This window comes from Drosophila ananassae, chromosome 3R (assembly GCF_017639315.1).
Source record: "Drosophila ananassae strain 14024-0371.13 chromosome 3R, ASM1763931v2, whole genome shotgun sequence".
In the NCBI taxonomy this organism is placed as follows: Eukaryota; Metazoa; Arthropoda; class Insecta; order Diptera; family Drosophilidae; genus Drosophila; species Drosophila ananassae.
The window spans coordinates 20,596,624-20,622,081 of NC_057930.1; the positions used below are offsets into that span (position 1 = coordinate 20,596,624).

At 46.6% G+C, this 25,458-nt stretch overlaps 9 protein-coding genes across 14 annotated transcripts; 5 read left to right on the forward strand and 4 right to left on the reverse strand.

The window, feature by feature from the left end:
• Positions 1-55: 55 nt before the first annotated feature.
• On the forward strand, positions 56-3,117 carry LOC6497319 (FAST kinase domain-containing protein 1, mitochondrial). 2 transcript variants are annotated; one of them, XM_014906156.3, is made up of 5 exons: positions 56-1,944; positions 1,995-2,274; positions 2,329-2,603; positions 2,657-2,852; positions 2,910-3,117. In XM_014906156.3, exons 1-5 carry the CDS (start codon positions 183-185, stop codon positions 3,115-3,117), a joined length of 2,721 nt encoding a protein of 906 aa, XP_014761642.1. In that variant the 5' UTR covers positions 56-182. The 2 variants fall into 2 exon arrangements, with proteins under 2 accessions (XP_014761642.1, XP_001962327.1); XM_001962291.4 differs by having other exon boundaries at positions 56-1,938.
• Positions 3,118-3,156: 39 nt separating this feature from the next.
• Positions 3,157-7,860, reverse strand: LOC6498219 (phosphoribosylformylglycinamidine synthase). Its single transcript, XM_001962290.3, has 4 exons — positions 7,784-7,860; positions 6,349-7,447; positions 4,013-6,286; positions 3,157-3,956 (listed from the first exon to the last, which is right to left on the reverse strand). Exons 2-4 carry the CDS (start codon positions 7,436-7,438, stop codon positions 3,259-3,261), a joined length of 4,062 nt encoding a protein of 1,353 aa, XP_001962326.1. The 5' UTR covers positions 7,439-7,447; positions 7,784-7,860; the 3' UTR covers positions 3,157-3,258.
• Positions 7,861-8,432: 572 nt separating this feature from the next.
• LOC6498218 (protein slowmo) lies at positions 8,433-9,842 on the reverse strand. The gene is made up of 2 exons (XM_001962289.4): positions 9,674-9,842; positions 8,433-9,553 (listed from the first exon to the last, which is right to left on the reverse strand). Exon 2 carries the CDS (start codon positions 9,479-9,481, stop codon positions 8,834-8,836), a length of 648 nt encoding a protein of 215 aa, XP_001962325.2. The 5' UTR covers positions 9,482-9,553; positions 9,674-9,842; the 3' UTR covers positions 8,433-8,833.
• LOC6498217 lies at positions 9,797-10,437 on the reverse strand. Its single transcript, XM_001962288.4, has one exon. The coding sequence runs from the start codon at positions 10,424-10,426 to the stop codon at positions 9,893-9,895; it is 534 nt and encodes a 177-aa protein (XP_001962324.1). The 5' UTR covers positions 10,427-10,437; the 3' UTR covers positions 9,797-9,892.
• Positions 10,438-10,565: 128 nt separating this feature from the next.
• LOC6497320 (sesquipedalian-1) lies at positions 10,566-12,173 on the forward strand. Of its 2 annotated transcripts, none has more exons than XM_014906157.3 (4): positions 10,566-10,701; positions 10,759-11,094; positions 11,152-11,337; positions 11,415-12,173. In XM_014906157.3, exons 1-4 carry the CDS (start codon positions 10,641-10,643, stop codon positions 11,417-11,419), a joined length of 588 nt encoding a protein of 195 aa, XP_014761643.1. In that variant the 5' UTR covers positions 10,566-10,640; the 3' UTR covers positions 11,420-12,173. The 2 variants fall into 2 exon arrangements, with proteins under 2 accessions (XP_014761643.1, XP_001962323.1); XM_001962287.4 differs by having other exon boundaries at positions 11,568-12,173.
• On the forward strand, positions 12,051-14,914 carry LOC6497321 (protein RCC2 homolog). 3 transcript variants are annotated; one of them, XM_032451865.2, is made up of 4 exons: positions 12,051-12,173; positions 12,666-13,051; positions 13,108-13,689; positions 13,749-14,914. In XM_032451865.2, exons 2-4 carry the CDS (start codon positions 12,710-12,712, stop codon positions 14,283-14,285), a joined length of 1,461 nt encoding a protein of 486 aa, XP_032307756.1. In that variant the 5' UTR covers positions 12,051-12,173; positions 12,666-12,709; the 3' UTR covers positions 14,286-14,914. The 3 variants fall into 3 exon arrangements, with proteins under 3 accessions (XP_032307756.1, XP_001962322.1, XP_032307757.1); XM_001962286.4 differs by having other exon boundaries at positions 12,075-12,173; positions 12,669-13,051; XM_032451866.2 differs by having other exon boundaries at positions 12,095-12,173; positions 12,648-13,051.
• Positions 14,915-15,561: 647 nt separating this feature from the next.
• LOC6497322 lies at positions 15,562-23,351 on the forward strand. Of its 2 annotated transcripts, none has more exons than XM_001962285.4 (6): positions 15,562-16,155; positions 19,395-20,013; positions 20,072-20,745; positions 20,804-21,057; positions 21,120-23,089; positions 23,141-23,351. In XM_001962285.4, the coding sequence occupies exons 2-5, from the start codon at positions 19,528-19,530 to the stop codon at positions 21,371-21,373; spliced, it is 1,668 nt and encodes a 555-aa protein (XP_001962321.1). In that variant the 5' UTR covers positions 15,562-16,155; positions 19,395-19,527; the 3' UTR covers positions 21,374-23,089; positions 23,141-23,351. The 2 variants fall into 2 exon arrangements, with proteins under 2 accessions (XP_001962321.1, XP_044572546.1); XM_044716611.1 differs by having other exon boundaries at positions 15,562-16,145.
• Positions 22,963-23,351, forward strand: LOC26515488. The gene is made up of 2 exons (XM_014906953.3): positions 22,963-23,089; positions 23,141-23,351. Exons 1-2 carry the CDS (start codon positions 23,019-23,021, stop codon positions 23,298-23,300), a joined length of 231 nt encoding a protein of 76 aa, XP_014762439.1. The 5' UTR covers positions 22,963-23,018; the 3' UTR covers positions 23,301-23,351.
• LOC6498216 (NADH dehydrogenase [ubiquinone] flavoprotein 1, mitochondrial) lies at positions 23,345-25,262 on the reverse strand. Its single transcript, XM_001962284.3, has 4 exons — positions 25,141-25,262; positions 24,583-24,939; positions 23,692-24,526; positions 23,345-23,622 (listed from the first exon to the last, which is right to left on the reverse strand). The coding sequence occupies exons 1-4, from the start codon at positions 25,184-25,186 to the stop codon at positions 23,427-23,429; spliced, it is 1,434 nt and encodes a 477-aa protein (XP_001962320.1). The 5' UTR covers positions 25,187-25,262; the 3' UTR covers positions 23,345-23,426.
• Positions 25,263-25,458: the final 196 nt, after the last annotated feature.

Consider the following 25,458-nt stretch of genomic DNA (forward strand, 5'->3'; position numbering starts at 1 on the left):
TGTATATTTGATTTGTAAACACAATTTGTTCATTAAAAATGTCAAAAGAATATAGTTTAAAGTTTAAACCAAATTGGCAGCTCAGCTGTGGCGACCAGCTGATCGCCTGTTCTCTCACATGTTTATAAAAGTGTTTTTTGTTATTATTTAACATTTTCTGAATAAAACAGAGGCCTATCTTCATGTATCTGAACTATATTTCACGCGCACAATGGAAATACTTTCGACATCTTCTGCAAATGCGCCATATGAGACTGCTGGCAGGGAAGCACACAAATCTCACGGCAAGACTGCCTCTCCAAGGCGTCTCTCTACCGGCGTTTGCAGCAGAAGGCCCACTGCAGCGAAGACTCTACAGCTTCGAGAGCGATGATCCAATGGATGCTACAATCACAAGGAGTTCTTCAGACCTGGACCCACTTCTAAAGCGACTAGCAGAGGCGCCAACAATTGACAGTGTTTTGGATGTCATGATCAACAATGCCATGCAGCACACCCACATTGTGGAGGGAATCTCGATTTTGTGGCAGCATTATCAGGGCGTGGATCAGCCAGACAGAAGTGCCCTCACGGAGCGCCTACTACAGAGTATACTGCCTCTGCTGGAACCTCACATAAACCAACTAGACGTCGACGAACTTAGTCGAACCTACCTCTACCTCCGCAAGATGCACATACCCAACTGCAATCCTGCAGTCGAGGCAGTTCTAATGCGAGCGCTTCTTCTGGTAAACAACCAGGTGGACAAGGACAACCCAGTGCCTCTGACCGCCCTATCCCGACTGTCAGTGGGTATCAACCTGGAACGTGACTTCTTTACTCCTCTCGTTTGTAGGAACTTTGTCCACTATCTGGAGAATCACATCGCTCAGTGCCGCAGTGAAGAGCAGGTCCGCCTGCTGTCCACTTGTCTATTCCAGCTTCACATGATTGTCGATGAGGAACTGCTCAATAGCTTTAAGCTAAAAGTGATTCAATTGATAGACGAAAATGTCCTCAGCCATGAAACTCCAAAGGCTCTGCTCAAAGTGATCCACATGTTGAATATTCCAGTGTGGTCCCAAGAGCACACTCAGCTTATCAGAAAGATCATGCTGGTCCTGGAGCCATGCATTCCTCAGCTAGATCCCGGTGACTTGAAAAGCGTTTGTCGGACCTTTTTGCACCACCAAGAGCCAGCGGAACTGGCGAGTTCTCTAAAGGAGTCTTCGGAAAAGCTCTTAAAGGAGGAGGCCTCGGCAGACGCTCTCTCCTGCCTAGTACCCTTTGCTACTCCGCTGGAAAGGGACAAGTACACGCAACGCTTTCGAGAACTCCTGCACTCGGAAGAAGCCTGGCTGCTTCCCAATGCCAGTGGCCACTTTTTTAGCGTGCTACGTGCACTGAAGATCGCCGACCTTAAGTTCTGCAACACCTACTGGTCAGGTGTCGTACGGGAGTTGGATTCGTGCGCGGAGGAGCAGACGCATCTGCGATTTCTGAGACACTGTCAACGCTATATGAACTTCAATAACAACCTGGGAGGAACGTATCGCCATTTCGAGGTGGAAAAGAAGCTGAGTCATATGTGCATGAGCGCCATGGAGGAAGACATATCGGGTCGGCTACCCACCAAGTTCGCACGCCTGGCCGCCTTTGTCCTGGCGTATGGACACACTCCGTTCTCCTGGAAGAAGTTTCCCAATGTTTTGCTGAGCAAGTTACTGGCTATGGCTCCGCAGCTGGACATCAATGAGTGCTTCCTTCTCAGCAGGGGCATGCAGATAGCTTGCGAACTCCGGTTTCGGCAGCACCTTCCGTCGCTGGCGAGCATGCAACTGGCGACCATGGACAACGTGCTCATCAGCTGCGCTGAGAGGCACCTGGCAAGAGCCGACGAGGAGCCGTTGAGTGCCAGTGATCTTAGCATGATTGTGCGAACGCTGAGCCATCGAAAGTGTAAGGGTGAGCCTTGGAAGAATCCTGAAAACATTTTCTAATTATTCTCTATGCAGCCCTGAAGAACACAGTGGTCTACAACAAATCCCTGTCGCTATACAAATCTCTGCATTGCAAGGATCTCAGTTCGCGGGTAGTTCGAGACATGGCGTATAATTTTAATGCATCGCAGTTCCTCGTTCCTGAGCTGCTGGAGTCTATGTTTGGCTACATCTCCGAACAGCATAAGCACGTCACGGGAGATACCGTGGAAAAGGTTCTTACTTGTTCCTATAACTTGGGATACACTCCGACCTCCCTGGAGGTTTTGGAACATGCTTCGGAAGTGTTGATAAGGTAAATAGACTACCATTCCCTCTGATAGACATGAAATGCAAATATATTTCACAGGGACTTTGATCAGATGAGCGGGCTGGCGATCGTCCAAGCGTGCCTGGCACTTTGCTTTTACAAATCCATACCGGAGGAGTTGATCAACAGGATATTCTGCGTAAAGTTCATACAGCGCATTGAGGATGAGATACAAGTCTGCTACTCTAAGGCCACCTATCCGGAGCGGGTGCTGAATCTGGTTATGCAGCTGAACCGCACGGTCTGCTTGGATCTTCCCGAGGCGAATGTTCCCTGGTTTCAGCAAAATTATATTGAAGCCCAAATGAGCAAAAGTAATTATAAGAAATTTAGACCTTAGGCAATCAAGTTACCATTCATTTCCCAGGACCCTTGCAGTCAACTGCGTTTAGTAAAGATGTGAAGGAGTTATTGGAGAAAATACTCAAGGATAAAAATCATTTCCGTTGCAATCACACGACTCCTTACGGCTACCAAATAGACTTTGTGATACATTTCGATCGGGATAGGAAACCAATACCAGCGCCTCCTGTGGAGGCCACCATGTTGGATCGCATAACCAAGTAGTATTCAGATAATCACCTTTAAAGGATCTCTCTATATCCTAATCCTCTTTCTAGAGTGGCTATACTTCTCCTTAGGTTAGACTCCTTTTGCGAGAATGACCTCACAGCTCTGCGAGGACCCGAGTCTTTGAAGATGAAACATCTGGAAATGATGGGCTACAAAGTTCTGCAGATCAACGAACACGACTGGAACTCCAAGTACATGGCGGCACCAGGTGCCAAGGCCAACTATTTAAAGTGCTTGTTACAGATTTCCAACTAGTCTTTAACAGTACCTCTTCGAAAATAAGATGTTTCTAAGTTTAAATGTTTAATAGTGATTATATTTGTACAAAAATAGTGTTTAAATTCGTTTTGTATATAGTATTTTATATTAATTATACAAATGCATTTAAAAAGTTGTTCACTTATCCTGATTTACACACCAATTGTAGGCGTTGTTGAACATTAACTGCCAAGGACTCTCTGTGTTTGTGGCGGGCACCTCGAATCCGGGTGGCACGTACGGCCATTGAGTCATGGAGCTGCATCGCTCCGGATGCGGCATCAGGGCCAAGTGGCGGCCATCAGGTGAACACAGTCCGGCAATACCCAGAGGACTGCCATTGGGATTCATGGGATAAAGTTCCGTAGGTTCACCCTGGTCATTCACATACTGCAGAGTCACCAGCTGCTCCGACTGAAGAGTTTTAATGAGGTTCTCCTCCCGGAAGGCAAAGCGTCCTTCCCCATGGGCCACCCAACAACCCAGGATCAGATCCTGCATATTTCCCAGCATAATAGAGCGGTTGGGTGGAATTCGAACAGAGGACCAACGGCACTCAAATCTCTGGGAGCGATTGTGGAGCAAAGCCAAGTCAGGCTGTGTTCCCAATTGGGATTTGAGGTTTCCGACAAAACCAATCAGGGTCATCAGTTGGCATCCATTGCAAATGCCGAGGGAGAAAACGTCCTTGCGTTTCTTAAAGTCCTCAAACTGGCTCTTCAGGGTCGGACTGTGGACAATATTGGCTGCCCAACCCTTTGCAGATCCCAAGGTGTCCGCATAGCTGAAGCCTCCCGGGAAGATCAGTCCTCGGTATTGGGACAAAGTGGTGGTACCTTTAAAAAATAAATATTTATAGTTCCTTTTAATCTTACATGAATTATTCACTTACCCTTCAAAAGATCGGACATGGTCACGTCGTGGACCTCGAAGTTGGCCCTGAGAAGGCAGGCCATCATCTCGCGCTCACTATTGACACCCTCCTCCCGCAGAACGGCCACGCGAACCGGAACAGAGGACCTCTTGAGGGTAAGCTCCGCTTGAAGGTTAGCAGGTCCCTTGTACTGAGGGGCCTGGCGGAATTCCAGACTGTCATATTCCGCCTGAGCGCACTCCTCGTTGGCCTGGAGTTTCTCCAACTCGTAGCTGGTGCGCTCCCACTGCTTGTATAGTTGACGAACGGGTAGATCCAAGAGAGTGGACTTTCCCAAGTTGACCACGAACCGGGAGCCAAGACCGAATCCAGTTGTCACACCCAGCTGGTAGGTGGGCACTCCGGCGTCGCTATACATCGACTTGACTCGTTGCAAATCCGACTCCAGGACCTCCACAACCCATCCGCATTCCTCGGCAAAGAGAAGCGCCAGTTCCGGACGTCCAATCTTTTCAACGGAAGCATCGTAATGCTTCAGCTTTGCCAAGGGTTCCGACAAATCCACTTCGAGACCACTTAATCCACCGATAGCCATCTCCACGAGGCAAACGAGTAGCCCTCCGTCGCTGACATCATGTCCCGCCAGGAGCACCTTTTCTCCCAGTAGGGTTTGGGTGACGGCAAAGGCCTTAGCCAGCCGATCGCTTCTCAGTAGATTGGGTGACTTCTTGCCCAGCTGAGCGTAGGCCTGGGCGAGTGCAGATCCTCCCAGGCGCAGCTTATCCTCCAAATTGATCCACAGCAGTACGGTTTTAGACCCAGAAGCAGGTCCTTTGAGGTCAGGAGTTACTCTAAGACGCACGTCGGGGCAGGGGGCGTATGTGGAGATGACAAGAGTGCCCGGGGACTTGATGGTCTCTTTGCCCACCTTCGCAGCCATGGATAGAGAGTCCTTGCCGCCGTCAATGGCTATGTGGAGTTCCTCCAGGACGCTGCAGAGCTCCTTGCAGGCATCAAACATTTTAGCTCCTTCCCCCGGTAGCTTTGCGGCCCACATCCAGTTACCCGAGCACTTGACGTCGGCCAATTCGGTGATCTTGACGAAGACGAGGTTGCTGATGGCCTCCGCCACGCACATCCTAGCCATGGCAGCGGGATCGAGAAGGCCCTTGAGCGGCTGGGTGCCAATGGAGGTGGCGATACCGGCGTTGGTAAAGTGCGAGACGGTGGTCAGGGCGTAATCTGCCAGGGGAGCCTGCAGCGGCCCAACGCACTGCTGCTGAGCGATGAGTCCTCCAACGCAGCGATCCACCTTGTTTGTAAGGAATCGCTTACTGCCCACAGCCACCAAGCTAAGAACGCGCTCCAGAGCATCATCCAGGCGAAGGTCCTTCGAAAACTCCAAATCCTTTAACGGTGTCACCTCGCGTGTCAGCTCATAGGTTCTTTTTGGCATGTCGCCTAAGACATACTTCAGATCTAGGCTGAAGGGAGCAGGCTTCTCGCTGCTGACGGTTAGAGCCTTCTCCAGATCCTTGGGTGCGGCCTCCTCTAAAAGGGTCACTTTCCCGTCGCCAGTTACCACGCCCACAAAGCTAATGGGGCATCGTTCGCGTTCACAGATCCTTTCCAGAAGGTCCCGATCTTCCGCCTTGCAGAGAATAGCGTTGTTCTCCTGGTACTCAGCGCCCCACAGCTCCAGAGCAGTGATGGTGGGATCACCCAGCTGAAACTCTTTCGAGTAAATTACAGCTCCGGCAAAGCCAGGCTCCACCAGCTCCTTGAGCACGTTTCCATTGCCGCCGGCGCCTTGATCATGAATGGCCAAAATAGGATTCTTGTCGCCCAGTTCGAGGCAGGCCCGTACCATGCGATTAAGTTTGTTTTCCATTTCGGCGTCGCCTCGCTGCACAGCGTTAAAGTCGAGCTCAGCGTCTCCAGATCCTTGAACTTCCACGGAACTGGCGGCCCCACCGCCCACTCCAATCCTGTAGACTGGACCTCCGATCTTGGCCAGCAGGTAGCCGCGAACAGGCGGCAGTTTCTCACGCATTGTAGCCGGCATGGTACCCAGACCGCCGCTGAACATGATGGGCTTTACGAATTCGTTTCGCTGGCTGGGATCGGCCACGTTCCTTAGACCGTAGGATAAAGCAAAGCCGGAGATCACTGGCTCGCCGAACTTGTTGCCATAGTCGGAGGCACCGTTGCTGGCCTCGATCAGCACCTGCAGAGGAGGGGCAAAGGTCGAAGGGTACTGGCAGTCCGACGGCTCATAAGGCTGATTGTAACCTAAGATTAAGACAATAGTATTACTTAGTTGCAAAATTATAGTATATAGTACTTCCACCCACCTGGAATGCGAAGAGCTCCAACGCAGTAACCTGCTGTGCCAGCAATGGGAACGCCACCTCTTCCAACACCCTGGACATCTCGCAACCGGCCGCCAGTGCCGGTGGTGGCTCCGCTGAAGGGCGCCACTGCAGTGGGCATGTTATGGGTCTCTGCCGTGAAGATGAGGTCAGACTCCAAGCTACCCAGACTCACTGGACCAGGAGCCACCACGGAGGACGGCACAATGGCATCGTACTTGAATCCCCGCATGGCGCTACTGTTGTCACTGAACTTGATGGTGTTGTTGGGATTCGTGTGGGCTTGCGTGTCCATGATCATGCGAATGAGGGATTTGGGCTGCTCCTCCCCGTCGATAACCATGCGTCCACGGAAAAACCAATGCCGTGAGTGCTCGCTGTTGCTCTGGGCACAGTCGAACAACTCGACGGTGGTGGGATTGCGTCCAAGGGTCTTGGCGAAGAGTTCGTAATAGTAGTCGAGGTCGAAGTCCGTAAAGGCGAGGCCCAGTTCCCTGTTAACACGCTCCAAAGCAGCCGGACCTTCCTCCAAGATAGGAACGAAATGCCAGTCCGCCTGACGCGATGGCAACTGCTCGTCGAAACTGGCCTTGGGCATGTTCTCCGCCGTGTACAGGCACTGCGTCATCCGATCGCCCAGGAGAGGGAAAAATTTCGACGGATCTCGTGACACCGAGTCCCCACTGAAGGTCAGAAGGTAGCGGTTGGAGGTTTCCATGCGACGAACCTCGGAGTAGCCAAGGTTATGGAAGATGTTGACGCAGTTGGTGGAGTACGGAGTGGAGAAGTTGAAACGTGGCCCGACCTCCAGAAGGAGTTGACGAGGACCCTCCGAGCGGAGCACGGTTTCCTTGGTCAAACTCTGGCCATCGCTCATGGGATGCTTGACGAGCCAGACAAGCAGATCGTCCAGCGCCACGGAGTGCTCCGCTTGACCATTATACTCCAGGTGGTAGCAGCGCTCCAGACGCACCGCGACAACACTGTTGTCTTCAGCCTGGAGTCGACGGAGGAGGGTCTGCTCCTCGGCCACATCATGGGCCTGCACATCGTAGTATCGTAGGATTACCATGTCGCGGGTCTGCAAGAAACCAAATACTTGAGAGTAATACGTGTGGGGGCTTTACTTGTCGAATCGCGACTGATCTGGGGCCGGTGTAATGCCGTTGACAACCGAAAGGCCAGTGCCCACGCAGTGGGTTATCAAGTAGCACCTCCACCACAACCACAACCGCGGATCAGGTTACTGCCAATCAGATCGGATGCACTGAAGGCGCAACCCGCAGCCTCTGCCGTCACAACTTGTTTTTGTTTATTTTCCAGCCCCCCCGAAACTGATACTGATAAGCCAGCGTAAACATATTTTTTTACAGAATGGAAAGAAAAACAGGGAGAAGCTTCAATTGGCACAACTAACCCGAATGGAAGAACAAGTCTGTGGCGCACGTGTGAGGGAGCTGAGATCTGCAGACCTTGGGGCTTCATTATACTCTCCCTAATTCGCGCTTATACCGTTAGACTCTGGCCACTCTACAAAAAATAAGCTTTTTTTGGGCGACCTGTTGATAAACGTCCATAGTTTTATTAAAAACAAGTATATATTTTATGTAAAACAAATCATACAAGAACTTTTTTTATTTAAACTTTGCTTTAAGCTTCATATTTAAAAAAAAATAAACTGATAATACAATGTATTTATGCTTTGATAAGCTTTTTAAAAATGGTCTTCATGGCCTCCATGAATTTGAATTGCCCGCCAAATCAGTTATAAAATAGCTTATACATATACTAATCGAAGAGCTTTTCTTTATCATTTTGTTGTTGTAGGAGACGGCACGTGGGCTTTCCGCGTCGTGCGGAAAGTTCCCCCCCACCCGTATACCCATAGCAACAGCAACAAATCAATGTCTGTGTCATGACGCTTGCAAAAATAATCAACCATGAGCACTTGCATTCCGTCTTTTAGAATTTAATTGAAGATTACGGGAACAAAAAGAATTCGTCAGAGGCTGCCAAGAGCGCAATACCTGTTTAATGGACAAAAATAAAACAATTGAGAAGGCGGCTTTTTAGGCAAAATTGTCGTTTTATTGTTGCTCTTTTCGATCTCGGCTTTCAGCGGCATTCTACGGTTACATTATCTGTGTATTGCGTAATTATTCATCTAGATCTGACTGATTAAATAAGCGCCAGTATTGTTAGGCGAGTGTTCCTCCGGAAACTTCATGGCCACCAGGTCAACACCAGGTAGGGTTGATGGCCCCAACCACTTGGAAGGGAATTCATAAAAAATATATGCAAAGATTTAAGGATAGAGTAATGGATGCTGCCACTTGTGTGCTAGTTGTCGATCTGCCATTCATTAATCTTGTACTAAAACGGCGGTCCTAGCGCCATCTAAAATAATTCACTATTTAACAGCCCTGCGCGGCCCGCACCTACATCCACCTTGCCGCCTCGTAGCCACCTACGTTATGTGCATTGCTTTCGCCGCCTTGGCAGCCTGCGTGCTAATCTCGTCCATACTCTTGCGGGCGCTTTCTGTAACTTCGTCGATGGACCGCCGAGTATTGTGTATCAGTTCATCCGTCCCCCGGGCAATGCCCTGGACTTCTGTGTTGATTAGCCCAATGACCCATTCAAGGCCCTGCCGGCCCTTTCCCGCGTTTGTACTGATGGTGGAGGTCAGTATATCCTCCATGTAGTGAGACAGCGGAACGCCGTACACGGTCACAGTAGCTTCCTGCTTTAGCAGCGTCTTGGTGGAGTCTGACGGATGGGGTTCGTAATAGAGAACTTCGTCCACGCTGATGTTGCGGCAAAATGTGAGATTGTTCGTCTTGAGAACCATTTGCTTGCGATCCGGATCCACGGTAGACCGCTCACTGGCGAAGCAGGTCTTGGCTGTTCCGATTAACGCGTGAGTCCACTTGGGGAAGTACCACTTGGACTGCACCAGACGATGCGTATGCAGCACACCGTCCACCACCCGCCGCTCGACCACGTCCGTGCCAATGATTGAGGGTGTCATCGGATTGGGGTACTTGCGCCACGCAGCCTGCGTGACCGTTTCCCACGGATGGTTGAATATGTGCTCCGACGTCCAGATTTTCATTATGCAAGCGCCGTTTTCGTCACTGTTCGGTCGGGGGTCTGGTCCTAAGTCACAACCGAGTACAAGGTATACCTGTGGGTCGGCGAGCGGGGAAGACGAAACGATAAAGTGTGTTAGTGCGGGACACGAGCACGAATTTTGAAGGTAAAATCTGAATTATTGGATATTTCAGAGCAAGTTACGAGAGCTGACCTTTACTCGTGTGTTGTTCCTGGTAGTTCTAGTGATGGCCTGAACACGATAACGCGAGCTATCGACGGGCCTAGCCACGATGGTGTGTACACACTGATAGACTCTAACTGAAACCGCAGGACCTGTGTCTCAATCTTATTATCCATTTATTAGTATTAAAAATTTAACGCAATATTTATCAAGTAATCTGACGCCCTGCAAAACGAACACATGATGAACCTACTGTGGCCCGAAGGTGCGCAAGTACTTCTCGTAGGCCTGCTTGTCTAGTCGCAGAAGACGTCCTTGCAAATATTCCCTGAACCGTCGCATTTCCGTGGCGTCCTCGGATATGAGTTTCTTCTCTTCCTCAATAATTTTTTTTAGAATCTCTTCGTTGTCTGTCGAACCTGCGCGAACGGCTGCCTTCTCCAGACGAGCTGCGATTTGGCTGGCAATCTTGTCGCTCTCATAGTCCATAATTTTGGCCAGTGCCTTGGCTGGTGTTCGTCGCGGTTTCTGGAATCCGGAAGCAGGTAGTTGGAGCTCTTTCTCCCGCTCCACATCCCAATGACTGGCGGCGCCGTTTCGCGTCTGAGGCTCCCCATTTGAAGATTCCGGCTGCTCAATGAACTCCGACAATGAAGGCTCGTCGGAATTGGTTTCGGCATGAGCTGTGTTGTTCTGGAAGTTGGTGAGGTGAAACGTGCCATTGGTGTCGTAGAACTTGTAGCCCAGCATCTCCAGGGCGATTTCTGTGAGTAAATATGACATTTTTATCAACCGTTCAACAAGCGACACAAAAACAGTATGGCTTTTTTGGTGGCAAACAAATCCATAACGGATTTTGGTGTGGTAACATTGGCATCAGCTGTTTTCGAAAGATTTATTTTTCGCACCTTTCTACCTGCAACACAATAAAACTATAAAAAAGGGACCCAGGGCCACTTATTTATACATCGGATGTAGTCCAAGTCTGTGCGCCATCATGAAGATTAACGAAAAAAATTTGTATGTGTTCGCCAAGACGCCTCCCTATGACATGGAAGGTTTGTTGCTCTGTCACCGCTGTTGTCATCTCAATTAATCACCAAGTAATGCTTTAGGCTTCCTTAACAAACGGGGCGAGGTCAACAGGGCTTTTCAGCGTCGGTACTTTGTTCTCAAGGGAAACCTGCTGTTCTATTTCGAGTCGCGGGTGGATAAGGAGCCCCTCGGCCTGATTATTGTCGAAGGTTGCACCATCGAACTATCCAATGAGATGGATCACTATTGCTTTGAGATCGCCTTCAACGGCAATCGCACGTACATTCTCGCTGCTGAGAACCAGGAGAGTATGGAGGCCTGGATGAAGGCTCTTACCTGTGCTGGCTACGAGTACAAACGGATCGTCGTGGCTGAGCTGCAGCGACAGCTCCATGAAATCGACGAGTCCAAAAATAGTGAGGAGAGACATACAGAGCTCTTAAATTCAATATCTAATCATTTTTCACTCCTAGAAATGCTCGGTCACTCAGTAGATGGTGCTCAAAATAAAATGGAGGGAACTAAGCCGAAGCCTCCTCCAAGACGAACGAATCCTTTTAATAGGCCAGCTCCCCCGGTACCGGACATGCCATTTAGCAATGGACACTTTGGATCCAGCAACGCGAGATCGCAGCAGGAACAGATCATCCTTCACAAAGGTACGCTCACCGCCGCAAAAGTCCGCGAAAGCTGTTTTTCCCCCTAAAACTTTGGATTATCATCAACTCAATCTTAGCTTAACTCAGTGTTCGTCAGAGAGTCCCTCATCATTGTGTGACCGCGCCAGATCGCAATAAGTCTCTCTTTGTCAACATGCCCCTTAGCGAGATATTCGCCAAAGTCTGTTGTTTGTTGCCAATGCAAGGATACAAGCTCTTTCCACTTGCAGATGCCAACGGAAACGGTACTCCGCATGGTACGCCCAAAGCTTCACGACGCCATCCGCCCACCCACCAGGGCACCAGTGTCTTTTATTCGGAAGCAAGTGATCCAGCAAACTCAGTATTACCTCGAGGCCAACCTAAGATTAGCCGCACCAAATGCTCGGAGCAGCAGCGAAAACGTACGTTGGAGGAGTTCGTCAGGACCCATGAACGCTTCCGGAAGGAGCTTATGTCCGATGTGACTGATTATCGTGAGCGCCAAGTTCAGCCCCTAATAAGGTTTTAATAAATCAGCCAATCGAAAGTTATTCTAAATCAAAATAATTCTAAAATAACATATAAAATATATAAAATTTTAATTTTTGCTTGAATAAAATAAGAATAATTTTAAAAACAAATTATCCTTGTTTTTCGTATTACCATTTCAGCTATACGCAGTGCCTACTGTAACATCGTATTTCTCAACATTGTTTTGCAACATTTTGCAGCACTGAATAAAAAAGTTGTTTTATGACATTTACCAACACGATTCCAGGTGTCCGATTGGACTCAGTTCTTGAAATCATAATTTTGCTTATTTCCGGCAAACAACTGCAATTATCAATTAACATGTAAGTTTTCTTTGTGAATACTATCTGAAAAGATAAAAAAGAAGTAGTTCTGAAGAGTGAGATTCGATTTGCGAGTAAAACTCGATGTATTCGAATGTTGCGAAATGCGTCTTTGTATTTGTGAAGTGACGCTACTTTTAATTTTCGCGTCCCGTTTGAAGCTCAGGTGGTAACTCCTTGTTTTATAGGCCCAGAAGTAAACATTTCTTAGTTCAAGCTATTTTGCTTCCTTAGTATGTAATATTTAAGTAATCCATTAATAGAATTGAGAAAAAAACAGCCTAGCGTCGGTTCTTCGGCAGCGGCTTTCATTTTGTTTTCTTGCAAAAACCACCACTCGAACAGCCACACACCGACATATGTACACAAAAGACACACACAACAACACACACACCACCACCACCATCGAGCGGGAGAGCGAAGCCGCTTGTGCGTTACGCTTTGCTGCGTATAAATTCTGGTTTTGGTTCTCAGACTCCAATTTCATTTCAGCAGAGAAAAACATACCCGGTCGCAGCAGCAATAAATCGAAAAAAATGTCGGCTAAACGCAAGGCAGGTGGAAATGGAGCCGGACCCAACAAGCGGCGCCCCAAGAAGAAGGAGTCTGACTATGAGGACGACTTCAGTGATGACTCCGATGATGATGCCGCACAGCAGGCTGCTGCCGCTAACCAAATGGAGGTGCTCATCCCCCATGACGACGTAGATCCACCCAGCAAGCTGCCCGAGGATCTTTTGGCTTCTCTGGAGAAGACTCCGGGACAGTTGTTGCTAGCTGGTATGGTTACCTGGGACTTGACGGGCAAGCGCGATCGCAAAAACGTCACAAAAGTGCGTCCGAACCTATACAGTTTCCATCGGTTCACGGATGAAAAGGTAAGTCACTAAGACTACTGGCATATGTGTGTGATCTAAGTGATTCTCTTGCGCAGTATCGTTATGTGGCCAGCGGTCCAAGCGCTGCTCATACCATCCTTATCAATATGGACCGTAAGGCGATGGGATTTGGACGGAATCCAAGCGGTCAGTTGGGTCTCAGCCAGGACATCAAGCTGGTGGAGAAGCCCACGATCATACCGGCTTTGGAGCAGGAGAACGTGGTACAGGCGGCCGTCGGGCGTCACCACACACTCTTCCTCACCGACACGGGCACCGTGTACGCCTGCGGCGAGAACAAGTCGGGACAGTGCGGCGTGGGTAACACTCACGCGAACATCTACACTCCGACACCAATCAATTATCGCGGCCCACCCATCATTCGCATCGGATGCGGTGCCGAGTTCTCAGTCATCCTGGACATCAAGGGCAATCTTCACACCTTCGGGTTGCCGGAATATGGCCAACTTGGTCACAACACGGATGCCAAGTACTTCGTAAACGCCAACAAACTGTCATTCCACTTCGAGACATCGCCCAAGAAGGTTGTTCTTTACATTGAGAAGAGCAAGGAAGGTCATGTCACGCCCGTAGATGGTGTGCAGATCGTTGACTTTGCCTGCGGAAATAACCATACGGTAGGCGACACCCATTACTATCTTTTCGGCATTCTTATCGTATTTATTTTGCATTGCAGGTGGCTATTGACTCGAAGAAAAGGGTATACAGCTGGGGCTTTGGTGGGTTTGGGCGTCTTGGCCACGCCGAGCCAAAAGACGAGATGGTGCCGCGTCTGATGAAGTTCTACGATGCTCAGGGCCGCGGTGGTCGCAGTGTCTTCTGCGGCTCCACCTTCAGTCTGGTTGTTAACGAGCTCGGTCTTCTGTTTCTGTTTGGTCAGAACAAGAAGACGGGAGAGGCCAATATGTATCCGAAGCCTGTCCAGGATTTATCCGGGTGGAATATAACCGATATTGGTTGCGCCAATACCTCGATAGTGATTTCGGCCGATGATACGCTGATTGCCTGGGGTGCTTCGCCGACATTTGGTGAGTTGGGAATTGGCGAGTTCCAGAAGTCGTCGACGGTGCCCAAGGAGGTGCCAAAGATGGATGGCATTAAGATACCTCAGGTTACCATGGGCTACTCACACACGGCGCTGCTTGTTGACACCACCCATGAGGCTACCAAGCAGAAGTACGACAAGTTATCCGAGTACACCATTGATGATTAGAAGATGGCTTTCCCGAAAGTGGCTATCTGCTGCTTTAATGTATACCGCTGCCAACTACAATACTGCTCCAAGTGGGTTACCGAACCAGAACTACCACACTATCAGAAACTCTGAGAACTGATCGATGAAACTATGCTGCTACTTATCGAAGTCGAAAGGAAACAAAACGCACCCATCAAATTGTATGAAATAAGTTAAAAGTTTTTAGCTACGCTATTCTCGATATTTATACTATACGGATAATCTCAGATTTTTGCTTAAACCTTTAATTTATTCTCATAACCGTATAACTGATTCCATTTTTCATCTTTCCCTTCTCGTTTTTAATTTATTGTCGCCCGCGCCGCCCACCTTTTAATTTTAAAAATGTACTCACTCACGAATCTAATGTTCATTTATTTTTATTTGTTTTATGTACGCGAAACAAGTTCAGTATTCTTTTGAACAGTGTGTGAGAAAATAAACTACAAATAAAAAAAAAAGAAACACTTAAATTAACGAATTAAGAGCATAGGTGCAAATCTTAAGTATACCATGGAAGAAATCCAACAGTTGCAACTATTAACAAGTACATCATGCATTTTAACTATATACAAATGAATATTTAAATAAAGTTAGTATTTAGAAAAGTCGAGAGTTTTATTCATAAGAGGGGATATTTTTATTTTATTTTTCATAGAAAGTACCACGAATTTATCCGTCTTTATATAACGGGATAAGATGAGGGAAATTTTCGGATAAATTTCTTCTTTAAGACACACTGAAATTTCCGAATTTTCAGCCACTTCTAATAAAAAATAAAATATTTGTCCTTGAAAGCCAGTCCTCACAGTACCCTGACTATTCCTGGGCTGCCCTGATTCGTCCATTGTCCTAGTCATTGGGCTGATGACGGAAAGCGAAAGTTAGGGGGCGGAAAGCTTGCGCCAAAGGCTCGCTTCGCTCTCTTGGATGACGACTTTTGACTCCGGATTCAGGACCTGCTATTCAACCAAAAAAGCTCCACCATCCAGAGAGTCGGAGTGACCCTCTCCCCCAGGGTCCTTCGCTCGGGTCCTTGCGAACATGTTGCGTATTGTGCAGGACAAGGATGCCATGTTGAATCTCTCTCGCACTCAACTACACAGAACGCAACATGTCCTGACGAGCGAGAGGTGAATACGAGATCCTATAGTCCCCTCTCGTTCCGGCAGGACATGCATGAAAGAAAGGACGAAGCACAGGCACGAACCATGAGACACTCGAAGAAAAAAAGAGTTTAATGTTAAATATTTAGTTGGCCCAAAAAGGACATCGGCTTTTGGTGTTATTTTCAAACGCGCGCTCAACGAAGAAGCATCAAAACCACGGAAATCCGGTTCTGTCGAGCAATGTGCGCCGCTGAGGAACCGTTTCTGCACGCCGCGCTTTGAGTTTCGTTTTACCTTTTTTCGCTCTCCCCCCCACCCCGACACCCATACACACACACACACACGGACACACACTAACCCATACAAACGGACGGCGCGCACACACACCCACACAACAAAGTAACAATATCAACAGAATATTTCGAAGATGGCGACTTACGGAGTTTTTTAATGAAATTTTTACAAAAAGCACAAAACACCTGAAATCACGTATCATATTTGCTAAAAGTGTATTTAATAAATTTGACAAAAAAAATAAGAAGAAACGGCGCAGCAAACCACAAAATAGAATCTAACTGTAAATTACAGTGCCTTTTTACAAAAACAAGCAACAGAAGCACAGCAGCAATCACAACAACAACAACAAAACAGCATCCTTTAACAAGAAGAAGCAGAATCCAGAGAATCAAAGGCAAACAACAAAAACTATAGTCGACTTATTCGGCAAAAGGTATAACACGGTAAGAATATTACGTATACGACGTGGGGGAGGCTCCTTTCTGTCAGATTGTATCTATGTATGTGTATGTGTGCGGCACTAATTGGTATGCAACATTATTTTTGCCTTTGTCATGCCACGCATTTTTATGGTTTGTAATTATGGTGTGTCGTTTTTTAACACGGCCATGTGATGAGCCATTTTCAGGTTTTTTTTTGGGATTTAGCTTTTATGTACGCGAGAACCTACCCATTTTGCCGCCCACATAATAGTAGTTCGGGGCGAAAGTGAAATGAATTAATGAGGGCCCTTCATAAAATCCATTCTTTTTTGGCTTTGAATTAGTCGGCAACAAAAAAAAAAAGGCCATAAATATAAAGAAAATAATTAATTCTTTTTAGCGCGCCCATCTGCCAAATACAAAGCATGTTTGCCAGCCATTGTGGCAGTCACGAAGAAGCCAACGGACAAGAAGTCTGGACCTGGCCGGACGGCCAGTACCCTCCAACCACCCAACCACCCCACTCACTGCTCATAATATGAGTATAAAAGCTGCCAAAATCAATAAAGACAGACAAAAAGCAACAGGCGAGCTAAAGTTAAAGGAAAGTCACATGCGAAAGTACCAGAATCCTTCAGCAGAATATCCTTCTGGCTGAACTTCTGGCTAAGATAGTACTTTTAATCGCAATTGCATCTTGTTGGTGTTGTTTTTGGACCTATCAGTCGCATTAACTCACCTGTGGCGGACACTTTTCATACGTAGTATAGGACGTAGCATGCCCCGGGGCATGAGGCATCTCTCGCTCTTTTTCTCGTTTTAGCTCATTGGCCGCCCCGGTTGGGGTTCTTCGGGCGGCTCTGCCTCTCTTCCATCTCGTGGCTTGGCTTTTGTCACCTTTTGTGCTTGTTGCTGACGTTTGAATGACGCAAATTAATACATACACACTTTATTTTCAATTATATTTTCAATACAATCAAATTTTGTCACGGCTGATTTGGGTTCTGGAAGCCAAGTCTAAAAGGATGAAAATGGTTTTAGGTGATTTCTATTGAAGTTTAAGGTATTTATGGGTAAATAAGAAGAGTTTTAGAGCTTTAAATAATTTGTAATAAGGCTATAGGGATATTAATTATCACTGAAAAGGATGGTGGTTGCAAGGAAAAGGATAACAAAATTAAGAAAACTTTGTTATTTAAAAGTATAATAAACTACATAGGACTATATAACTATATAATAAATAAATATATAATATACTATACAGGTCTATAAACTTAAGAAGTATAATTTATGATATAATATCTAATACTATACTCGACTATTTTTGGAGAGGATTTTATAATTCTGATTATTCAAGAGCAAATCGAAAATGAAGGATAATTTACATATTTTGAATGAAATACCTACTTAAAGTCCTATAAAATCAAAAAGAGAAAACCAAATCTAATATTTATGTAATATAATACATTCCAAATAATTAATAGTTTGTCCCGCGCAATTATCTATAAAAACCAGTTAAGTACAAATTTTATTCCTCAGACAAACATAAAAGTACATATATCCTTAAAAACATTAGTAGAAAGGATTGCCAGAATCTATCTTTTAATCCTTAAGAAAATACAAGCTCACTTCCTATTGTATTACCACGTAACATTAAAATAATGCGAATTCCGGAGAGCAGTTCAACAGGTTATTGGCATTGTAAGCAAATAAGAAAAAAGGACCTTAACTTACGTACAATGGTACTTACGTACATACATTGTACAAACACACACATGTTGACGCACCTGTTTAGTCTGGGGGATGCATTAATGAAAACAAAAATAGTCTCGGCTGGGCTGGGCTTCCTTTTTCTTGTGGCTCGTGCCCGCTAAGCCAAGGACTAGGCTGGCAAAGTGACAGGAGCAGCATGTGATGTGCCCACATCCTTACATAGTACACTCGTGCTCATCCGACACATGTGGTGGGGAGGGGGTAAGAACACTGTGTCGGCCACGATTAAATTAACGCAAATTAAGCAAACGTCTGTCACATCATCAACCGCAATGAGCAGAGGAAAAACCACAGCAAAAGGCAAAAGCGTTGACATCGCACCCCCAACCACCCAACCACCCCAACACCCATCCACCCGCACACAGGCACTGCGCAGGACAATGGCGGCTGGGAGTCGGCAGTCGGCTCTTGTATCCCTGACCCTGCGCCCCAGCCCCAGTCCCCCGTCTCTACTCCTGCATTCATTCGCAAAATAAAACTGATACACAGCATCGTAAAGGCTGACGCAAGCCGCTGATGCCAGCGACAGGCTCTCCATCTCCCGATATCCTATCCATCGGGTACCACCAGCATCCGCTCCTCAAGCCCAAACAAAAGGCACAACTGATGTGGATATTGGGGAGGAGGGAGGTGCCATTGCTCATACGTATGTAGATGCAGCAGAAAGGATTTTTGAAGCAGGGTGACTCATTATCCTGGCAAGGTCAAATCCCCCGAAAATATAGTTAGATATAAGGGGTTGAATGGAACTATCCTTTCATATATACTTCTTTTGTGGGTTCTAGAGTCTAGCTAGACTAGGTGTTAGAAATAAATTAAGAACTTGTTTAGTTAAGAATCCTTTTAGTAGAATAATCAAATTCGGAAAATATTAAATATTTAGAAGGATAGAGGAATATTTGTGGTTAGTTTTTAGTTAGTTCTAAGGATCTATCTTAAATCCTTTCCAAATTAAATACAACTTCAATGTTGTTCCCCGAGAAGTTTAATATTTAAGTTCCGAATCTGAACATTTATTTAAAAAATCGCCCATAAGAGCTAGAAGCCATAGAGGAGGGTCACATGGAGACCCAAAACCGCTCACCCGGCGGTAGTTTGTCGAGGGCGCAAAGTGCAAGGCTACGTTGCCATTCATTTGGAATCCGGCGACGGGAAAAAAGAGGCAGCGATGCGGTAGAGGATGTGGGTGGGATGTGACATCCTATGGCGGAATGCGGAAGGAAGCGAAGCACTAATCTCTAAGTGGGCCTTGTTCCCATTCGTACTCGTGCTCTTATTGCATAAGTGTCAGTGTCAGCGGTCGAGGTGAAGAGGAGCGTGTTTAGAGGACGAGATGCACATTTCCGTGGGAGGACGAATATGAGGGCGAGTGTGTTGTGGATATGAATTTGGGAGGCAGTGTCTGGGACAAGGAGATAGGTACTCTGCCGGAGAATAGCAAACTGATGACGATGATGGCATTTTGTTACTTTTTACCTTTTCATTAGGCGCCACATGGCAGCACCTTTATTATGAAATGAGGCGACCAAACCAACGCATCGCCAGCGAATCCCGCCACATCGAACACGGAGCACGGATCAGACCACGGCAGGCAATTAATCCGGAATCAGTGACGAAAGAATGAGCAGCATTAATCTGCAGCAATGGTGGGAGAACTCTTACCGGCGCCAACACTTGGACAGCACCAGTCAGGATCTCGACTCCGCGGAGTTGCACTACTCGACGCTCGATTATAACCAACTCACCACGGACCAGGATGGGTCTCCGCCCGACCTCGACTACGGCAACTTCAGTATCGGCAATCCCTACGATCTAGACGCAGTCAATGGTTACCCGGATCAGGCCATCTCCTCGCTGACGCTCCTCCTCCTGGCGATTAGCTATGGTCTGGTGGTCTTCGGCGGCGTCGTAGGCAACTCCACGCTGGTCCTCACCCTCTGCTCGGCCTCGTCGGTTCGCCTGCGGAATCCTCTACTGCTAGCCGTCTGCATAGCCGATCTGCTGGTCACGGGTATCTCTGCGCCCGTCACTCTCCTTAATCTCGCAATGAACCGCCGGACGCGATCGCTGCCGCTTGTCCTCTGCAAACTCATACACTATATTCAGGTAGGTCCTGTCACGGATATCCTGGATTATTCCTTCTGTAACTCAAATCCCCTTCCAGGTAATGCCTGTAGCGGCCAGTACCATTTCGTTTTTCATGCTTTCCCTGGACCGCTACGCCACCGTTAAGCACCCCCGCCTCGCGCAACTGCGTCAGCGTCGCTACCTCCACGTCTCCTTGGCCGTCCTCTCCTGGCTGGCGTCGGCCACCATTAGTACTCCGTTCCTGTTCGCCTACAAGATAATCGCCAAGTCGGTGACGGTCAAAGGTGGCAGCCGTGGAGCCAACACCACTCCGAATCCGGTCAGCATCAGTTGCACCTCCGACTTGAGTGCCAATTCCATGTACATGTTCATCATTTTCCACACGATCGCCGTCTTCGTGCTCCCGGGATTGGGGGTGTTGCTCAATCACTGTGGGGTACGCCGCAAGCTCTGCGCCCTGTCCCTGACGGCTCGAGCGGCTCACGGTGAGCTGCCGCTGCCCATTCCCATCCTGCGCCGCCAGACCCATATGGTAATTGTAACCGGCTGCCCTAATGCCCAGCAGGAGGCCTGTGGAGGCGCCACCACGGCGGACGGAACGTCGAACGGTAATGGAAACGGTGGTGGCACTGGGGGGGATTCCATGGCCGTGAGTCCAGGCGACATACAACTGCATGCTCTCCAGCCTCGCATGCCGGGATTGGCTCTTGAACCGGGCTCCTATCGCTCCAGTAATCCCATATCACCCAGGTACTTTCAGATCAAGTTTATTTGACGGTTTATAAATGATAACTTTTAATATTTTTAGGGCCATGAGGGAGATCCGTGCTCACTCGCAACGCCAGCGTATCCATCGCTCTGGGAGAGGTCCTGCCACGCCGGGAATCCCGCTACCCCAGACCTCAACCCTGCGGTCCCGCCGGCATCTGGCCAATATGTTAATCGCATCCGCCGTAATCTTCATTGCCTGCTGGGCGCCGCATGTCTTCTGTATCTTCTACACGAATTTCGGCTACAAACAGCACTGCAGCCAGACCTCTGTCTACTTCAGCCTTCTGCTGGGTGAGTCCGTCTATTTGTTGGATAATCTTAAGTTTTCTATAATCCTTGGAATACAATTGCAGGCTACTTTTATTCGGCCATTAGTCCGGTGATCTACTGGGCGCTAAACCACAACTCGCTTCGACAATCGCCCTGCGCCCCCATCATCCGGCTGCGCTCCATGCAAAATTTTCTAAGGTCGCGCTTCCGGACGCACACAGCCCCGCCGCCCCCATCATCCACCAATGAGGCGGCCCTTGGGGCATTCAACCCCAAGCTGATCAAGCTGACACCGAAACAGTATAGAGCTCAGGCCTCTTCGCATTATCTCTACTAGTTGTGATACTAAACTAAACTTGATATACATATTGTATAGACACATAAAATCATATAATATATATATTTTTTACTTACGCCCCCATCTGAAGTCTCGACCGCTCTCGAACTTCAGGAATCTCTCCTCGAATCCCCAAGACCCCTTAGCGTTCTAAACTCGAAGCCCAACTACAAAGAGGAACTATTGTATCTAGATGTTTTTCAAAAGCTCTAAGCAACTACTATAGTTCGCGAATCATTTTCATAGCAGTGTGTTAGTTGAAAGCCTTTTAAACTGAAACGCTATAATATTGTGCCCCTGAAGCTATGCAGTGCAACATGCACCTGTCGCAACTCCTGCCTAAGATGAGCAAGAAAAAAAAACGTTAACGGAAAAAAATACAAAAACTAAAAATCAAAAAAATATTAAATAAAAAAGAGACAAAAAAAATAAGTAAATAGAGAACTCTACTAGTGACTTCTTCGAAATGTTGTTTAGTCTTTTAAGCTGAAATATTGTACTATGTTCCTTCTCATAGATAAGCAATAAGTAAACGCTTTAAGCCAACTCAAAGCGTATAAATAAATACGCTTACTCAATTCCCAGTAAACTTATACATACAACTACATATATAAAACAAAAATTAACAAAAAAAAAATTAATATAAATGTGTGGAAATGGTTTAACAAAAAAAAAAAACAAAAAACAAAACATAGTATTGTAAACGTATTTATACGACTTAATTCTTTATACACTTTTCTAGTCATTTTTAATATCGTTCAGTAAACTGAACCTCCTGTGTAGTGTTATTCAAGCTGCAAGAGCTGAGAAATCCAAGGAATACATAAGTGTTTCAGATCCCCAAGATCAGAAGACTCAGGAGCGGGTTTCATTGTCTATCTGAGTACTCTTCAAGACATTTCGACTTGTTTATTTTTAATATAATATCTGTCTGAATAACTCATCCACTTAGTGGCCTAACTCATATTTTTTTACACCTGTTTTTCCATTAAAACCATCTGAAATTGTTTAATCTTTACATAAAATCTAAATAAATATTTTTTATTTTGTACTTTAACTAAATTTTCATTGAAAAAAAAGACAACCTATAAATAAACTGCATACCAATAGTCATTGTTTCCTACATCTAAAGTGGTTTCATTTATATTTATGGATCTTTTGGGGACCTTTTCTTATAAAAGGGGTTTTAATTTCAGAGAATAAAGATAATTCCAGAGTGCAGCTTAAAAAGAATTTACATCAACATATAATTTATGATTAAAACCTTTGATTTTTATAGCCTGAAGGTTGTATTACAAAATCATTGGAGTGCTGGCAACTCACCTCATAATTATGAATAATAATTATAATATAATCACTGCCTAATAATTAAGACTTAGAATTGCTTAATCATGGCGGCACTCTGGATGGAATTGGCATTTTCTATTAAAAAATTTAGTCAAACAGAGATGCATTAATAATTCATTAAGACTTACTCGTAAAATGCTATTTAAATGAGAAAAAATTCCAGGTTTTGCATAAAATTATCATGCAAATGTGCCCAATCTGAGAAGTGTTCTTAACTTATATGTTAACTTTGTAGCATCGGAGCAGTCGATTATTGGACGTTTCAGACACCGGATCGGACTCCTGAGTTAATTTTAAAATGATTTCTAAAACATTGATACTCTTTCTGATGGCATTTCTTTGTGCCGTCTTGCTGTGCGAAGCTAAGGAGTAGGTTGATTTTTATATTTCAAAAGCATTTTACTAAGTAGCTCTTTTCAGATACCAATTTTTGCCTGCGCGGTGCAGGGATTTGCCTGGAATCGAAAAGCAAATAGGTGGCCCAATGAGTCTGTGCAGTTTTCCACCCGGCTACCAGACACCAGACTCCGAGGATATACAGGCTGTCATCAACCACATTAAGACCCTGAAATTAAATTAAAAGACACCTTATACCTAAAATCGATTAAATCTAACATTTAAAAATCTTGGAGAACATTACACTTTATTTGCTGCTAGCAGCGCTCGGGTAGAAGAAATCAATAAAATTAGCTATAACATTTGTATCTTAGTTGGAGGCCCGGTTCGCCTGCTGCGCATATTGTTGCATGCGTTTCTCGACCTCAGGTCGGAAGTGACGGATAAGGCCCTGGACTGGCCAGGCAGCACCGTCACCTAAAGCGCAGATAGTGTGTCCCTCAATTTGCTTGGAGATCTCCCACAGCATGTCAATCTCAGCGGGTTGCGCATCACCCTTGACAAATCTAAAACACAACAAAAATTAATTAAAATTTTAATGAAAGAACTGTAGAGAAAAGTAATTTTGTCCTTACCGAGTCATGATTTTGTTCATCCAGCCAATACCCTCGCGGCAAGGAGTGCACTGGCCACAACTCTCGTGCTTGTAGAACGAAATGAGCCTCGCGATAGCCTTGATCACATCCGTCGACTTATCCATGACAATGATAGCAGCAGTTCCCAGGGATGTTTGCGCAGCAATCAAGCCGTCGAAATCCATGATCACATCATCGCACACGTTCTTAGGTATGATGGGGGTGGAGGAGCCACCAGGAATAACACCCAGAAGATTGTCCCAGCCACCAGTAACGCCTCCGCAGTGACGCTCGATGAGCTCCTTAAGCGGAATGGACATTTCCTCCTCCACGGTGCACGGCCTGTTAACATGGCCAGAAATGTTGAAGAGCTTGGTGCCAGAGTTACGGGTGCGGCCAAAGCTGGCGAACCAATTGCCACCGCGACGGCAAATACTTGGAGCGACAGCTACTGTCTCCACATTGGTGACGGTGGTGGGGCAACCGAAGACGCCCACATCAGCGGGGAATGGCGGCTTCAAGCGAGGCTTACCCTGCTTGCCCTCCAGCGACTCGATCAAAGCAGTCTCCTCGCCGCAAATGTAAGCGCCAGCACCACGATGCATGAAAACGTCGAAGTCGTATCCAGTTCCACAGGCGTTCTTGCCAATCAAGCCAGCCTGGTAGGCTTCGGCGATGGCCAGTTGCATGTTAGAAGCTTCGTTGTAGAACTCGCCACGGATGTAAATATAGGCGGCCTGGGCTCCCATGGCACGTCCGGCAATCAGACAACCTTCCACCAGCTTGTGAGGATCATGTCGCATAATCTCGCGATCCTTGCAGGTTCCAGGCTCACCTGCAATAAAGTAAAAAGTAGAGTAATCTTTATCGACCGCTAGCCATCCTACTTACCTTCATCGGCGTTGACCACCAAGTATTTTGGGCGACCATCGCCGGGCTTGTTCATGAAGGACCACTTCATTCCACTGGGAAAGCCAGCTCCTCCACGTCCGCGGAGACCCGACGTCTTGATTTCATTGATGATCCAGTCGGGGCCCTTCAGAACAATCTCTTTTGTCTTGTACCAATCTCCGCGCTTCTGGGCTCCCTTCAGCCTCCAGTCGTGGCGACCATACAGGTTGGTGAAGATGCGGTCCTCATCGGCCAGGGGACCAAATTTGGTCTTCGTCTGCGGCGGAGGAGTTCCTGGGGGTGGAGCCTGAGTGCTCTGTAGACGCTGCAGGTTTAGCCTCGCCGGCAATGCCGCAACTGCAAAACACACGAGAAATCAATAAAATAAGCAGCGCACCAACGAACGTTTGTTTTGCTTTACGCAAAAATTACATAATTTGATAGCAAGGAACTTAAAGATTTTGGCATTAGTAGGCTTTGCCACAGGCCCAAATTGACAATCCAGTAAAGAGGGGAAGCCTCTAAATTGAGAGAGGTATATATTACTCTATTATTTACCAATTTGCGGCGAAGCTAACAAATTAAATCGCACAATTGCTGCCATTTTCGAGTCAACTGGCTGACAGCTAAATTGTGACGTTTGTGCACGGCGTTGCCGGATCGGAATTCATTAGGGGCATTCACACGAATAATCGTTGGACCAAATTTTAAATATCAAAAATATACTTTTAGAGATTTTAATCACAAAAATTAAATTTTCTGAATATTATTTTAAAAATATTACAAATTCTAGAGTTTCTGGAAATTCTTTTATGTTTGGCATTTTATGTGGGACATATTTTAAGAGGTTTGATTTCACTCCATTTTTTAATAGAA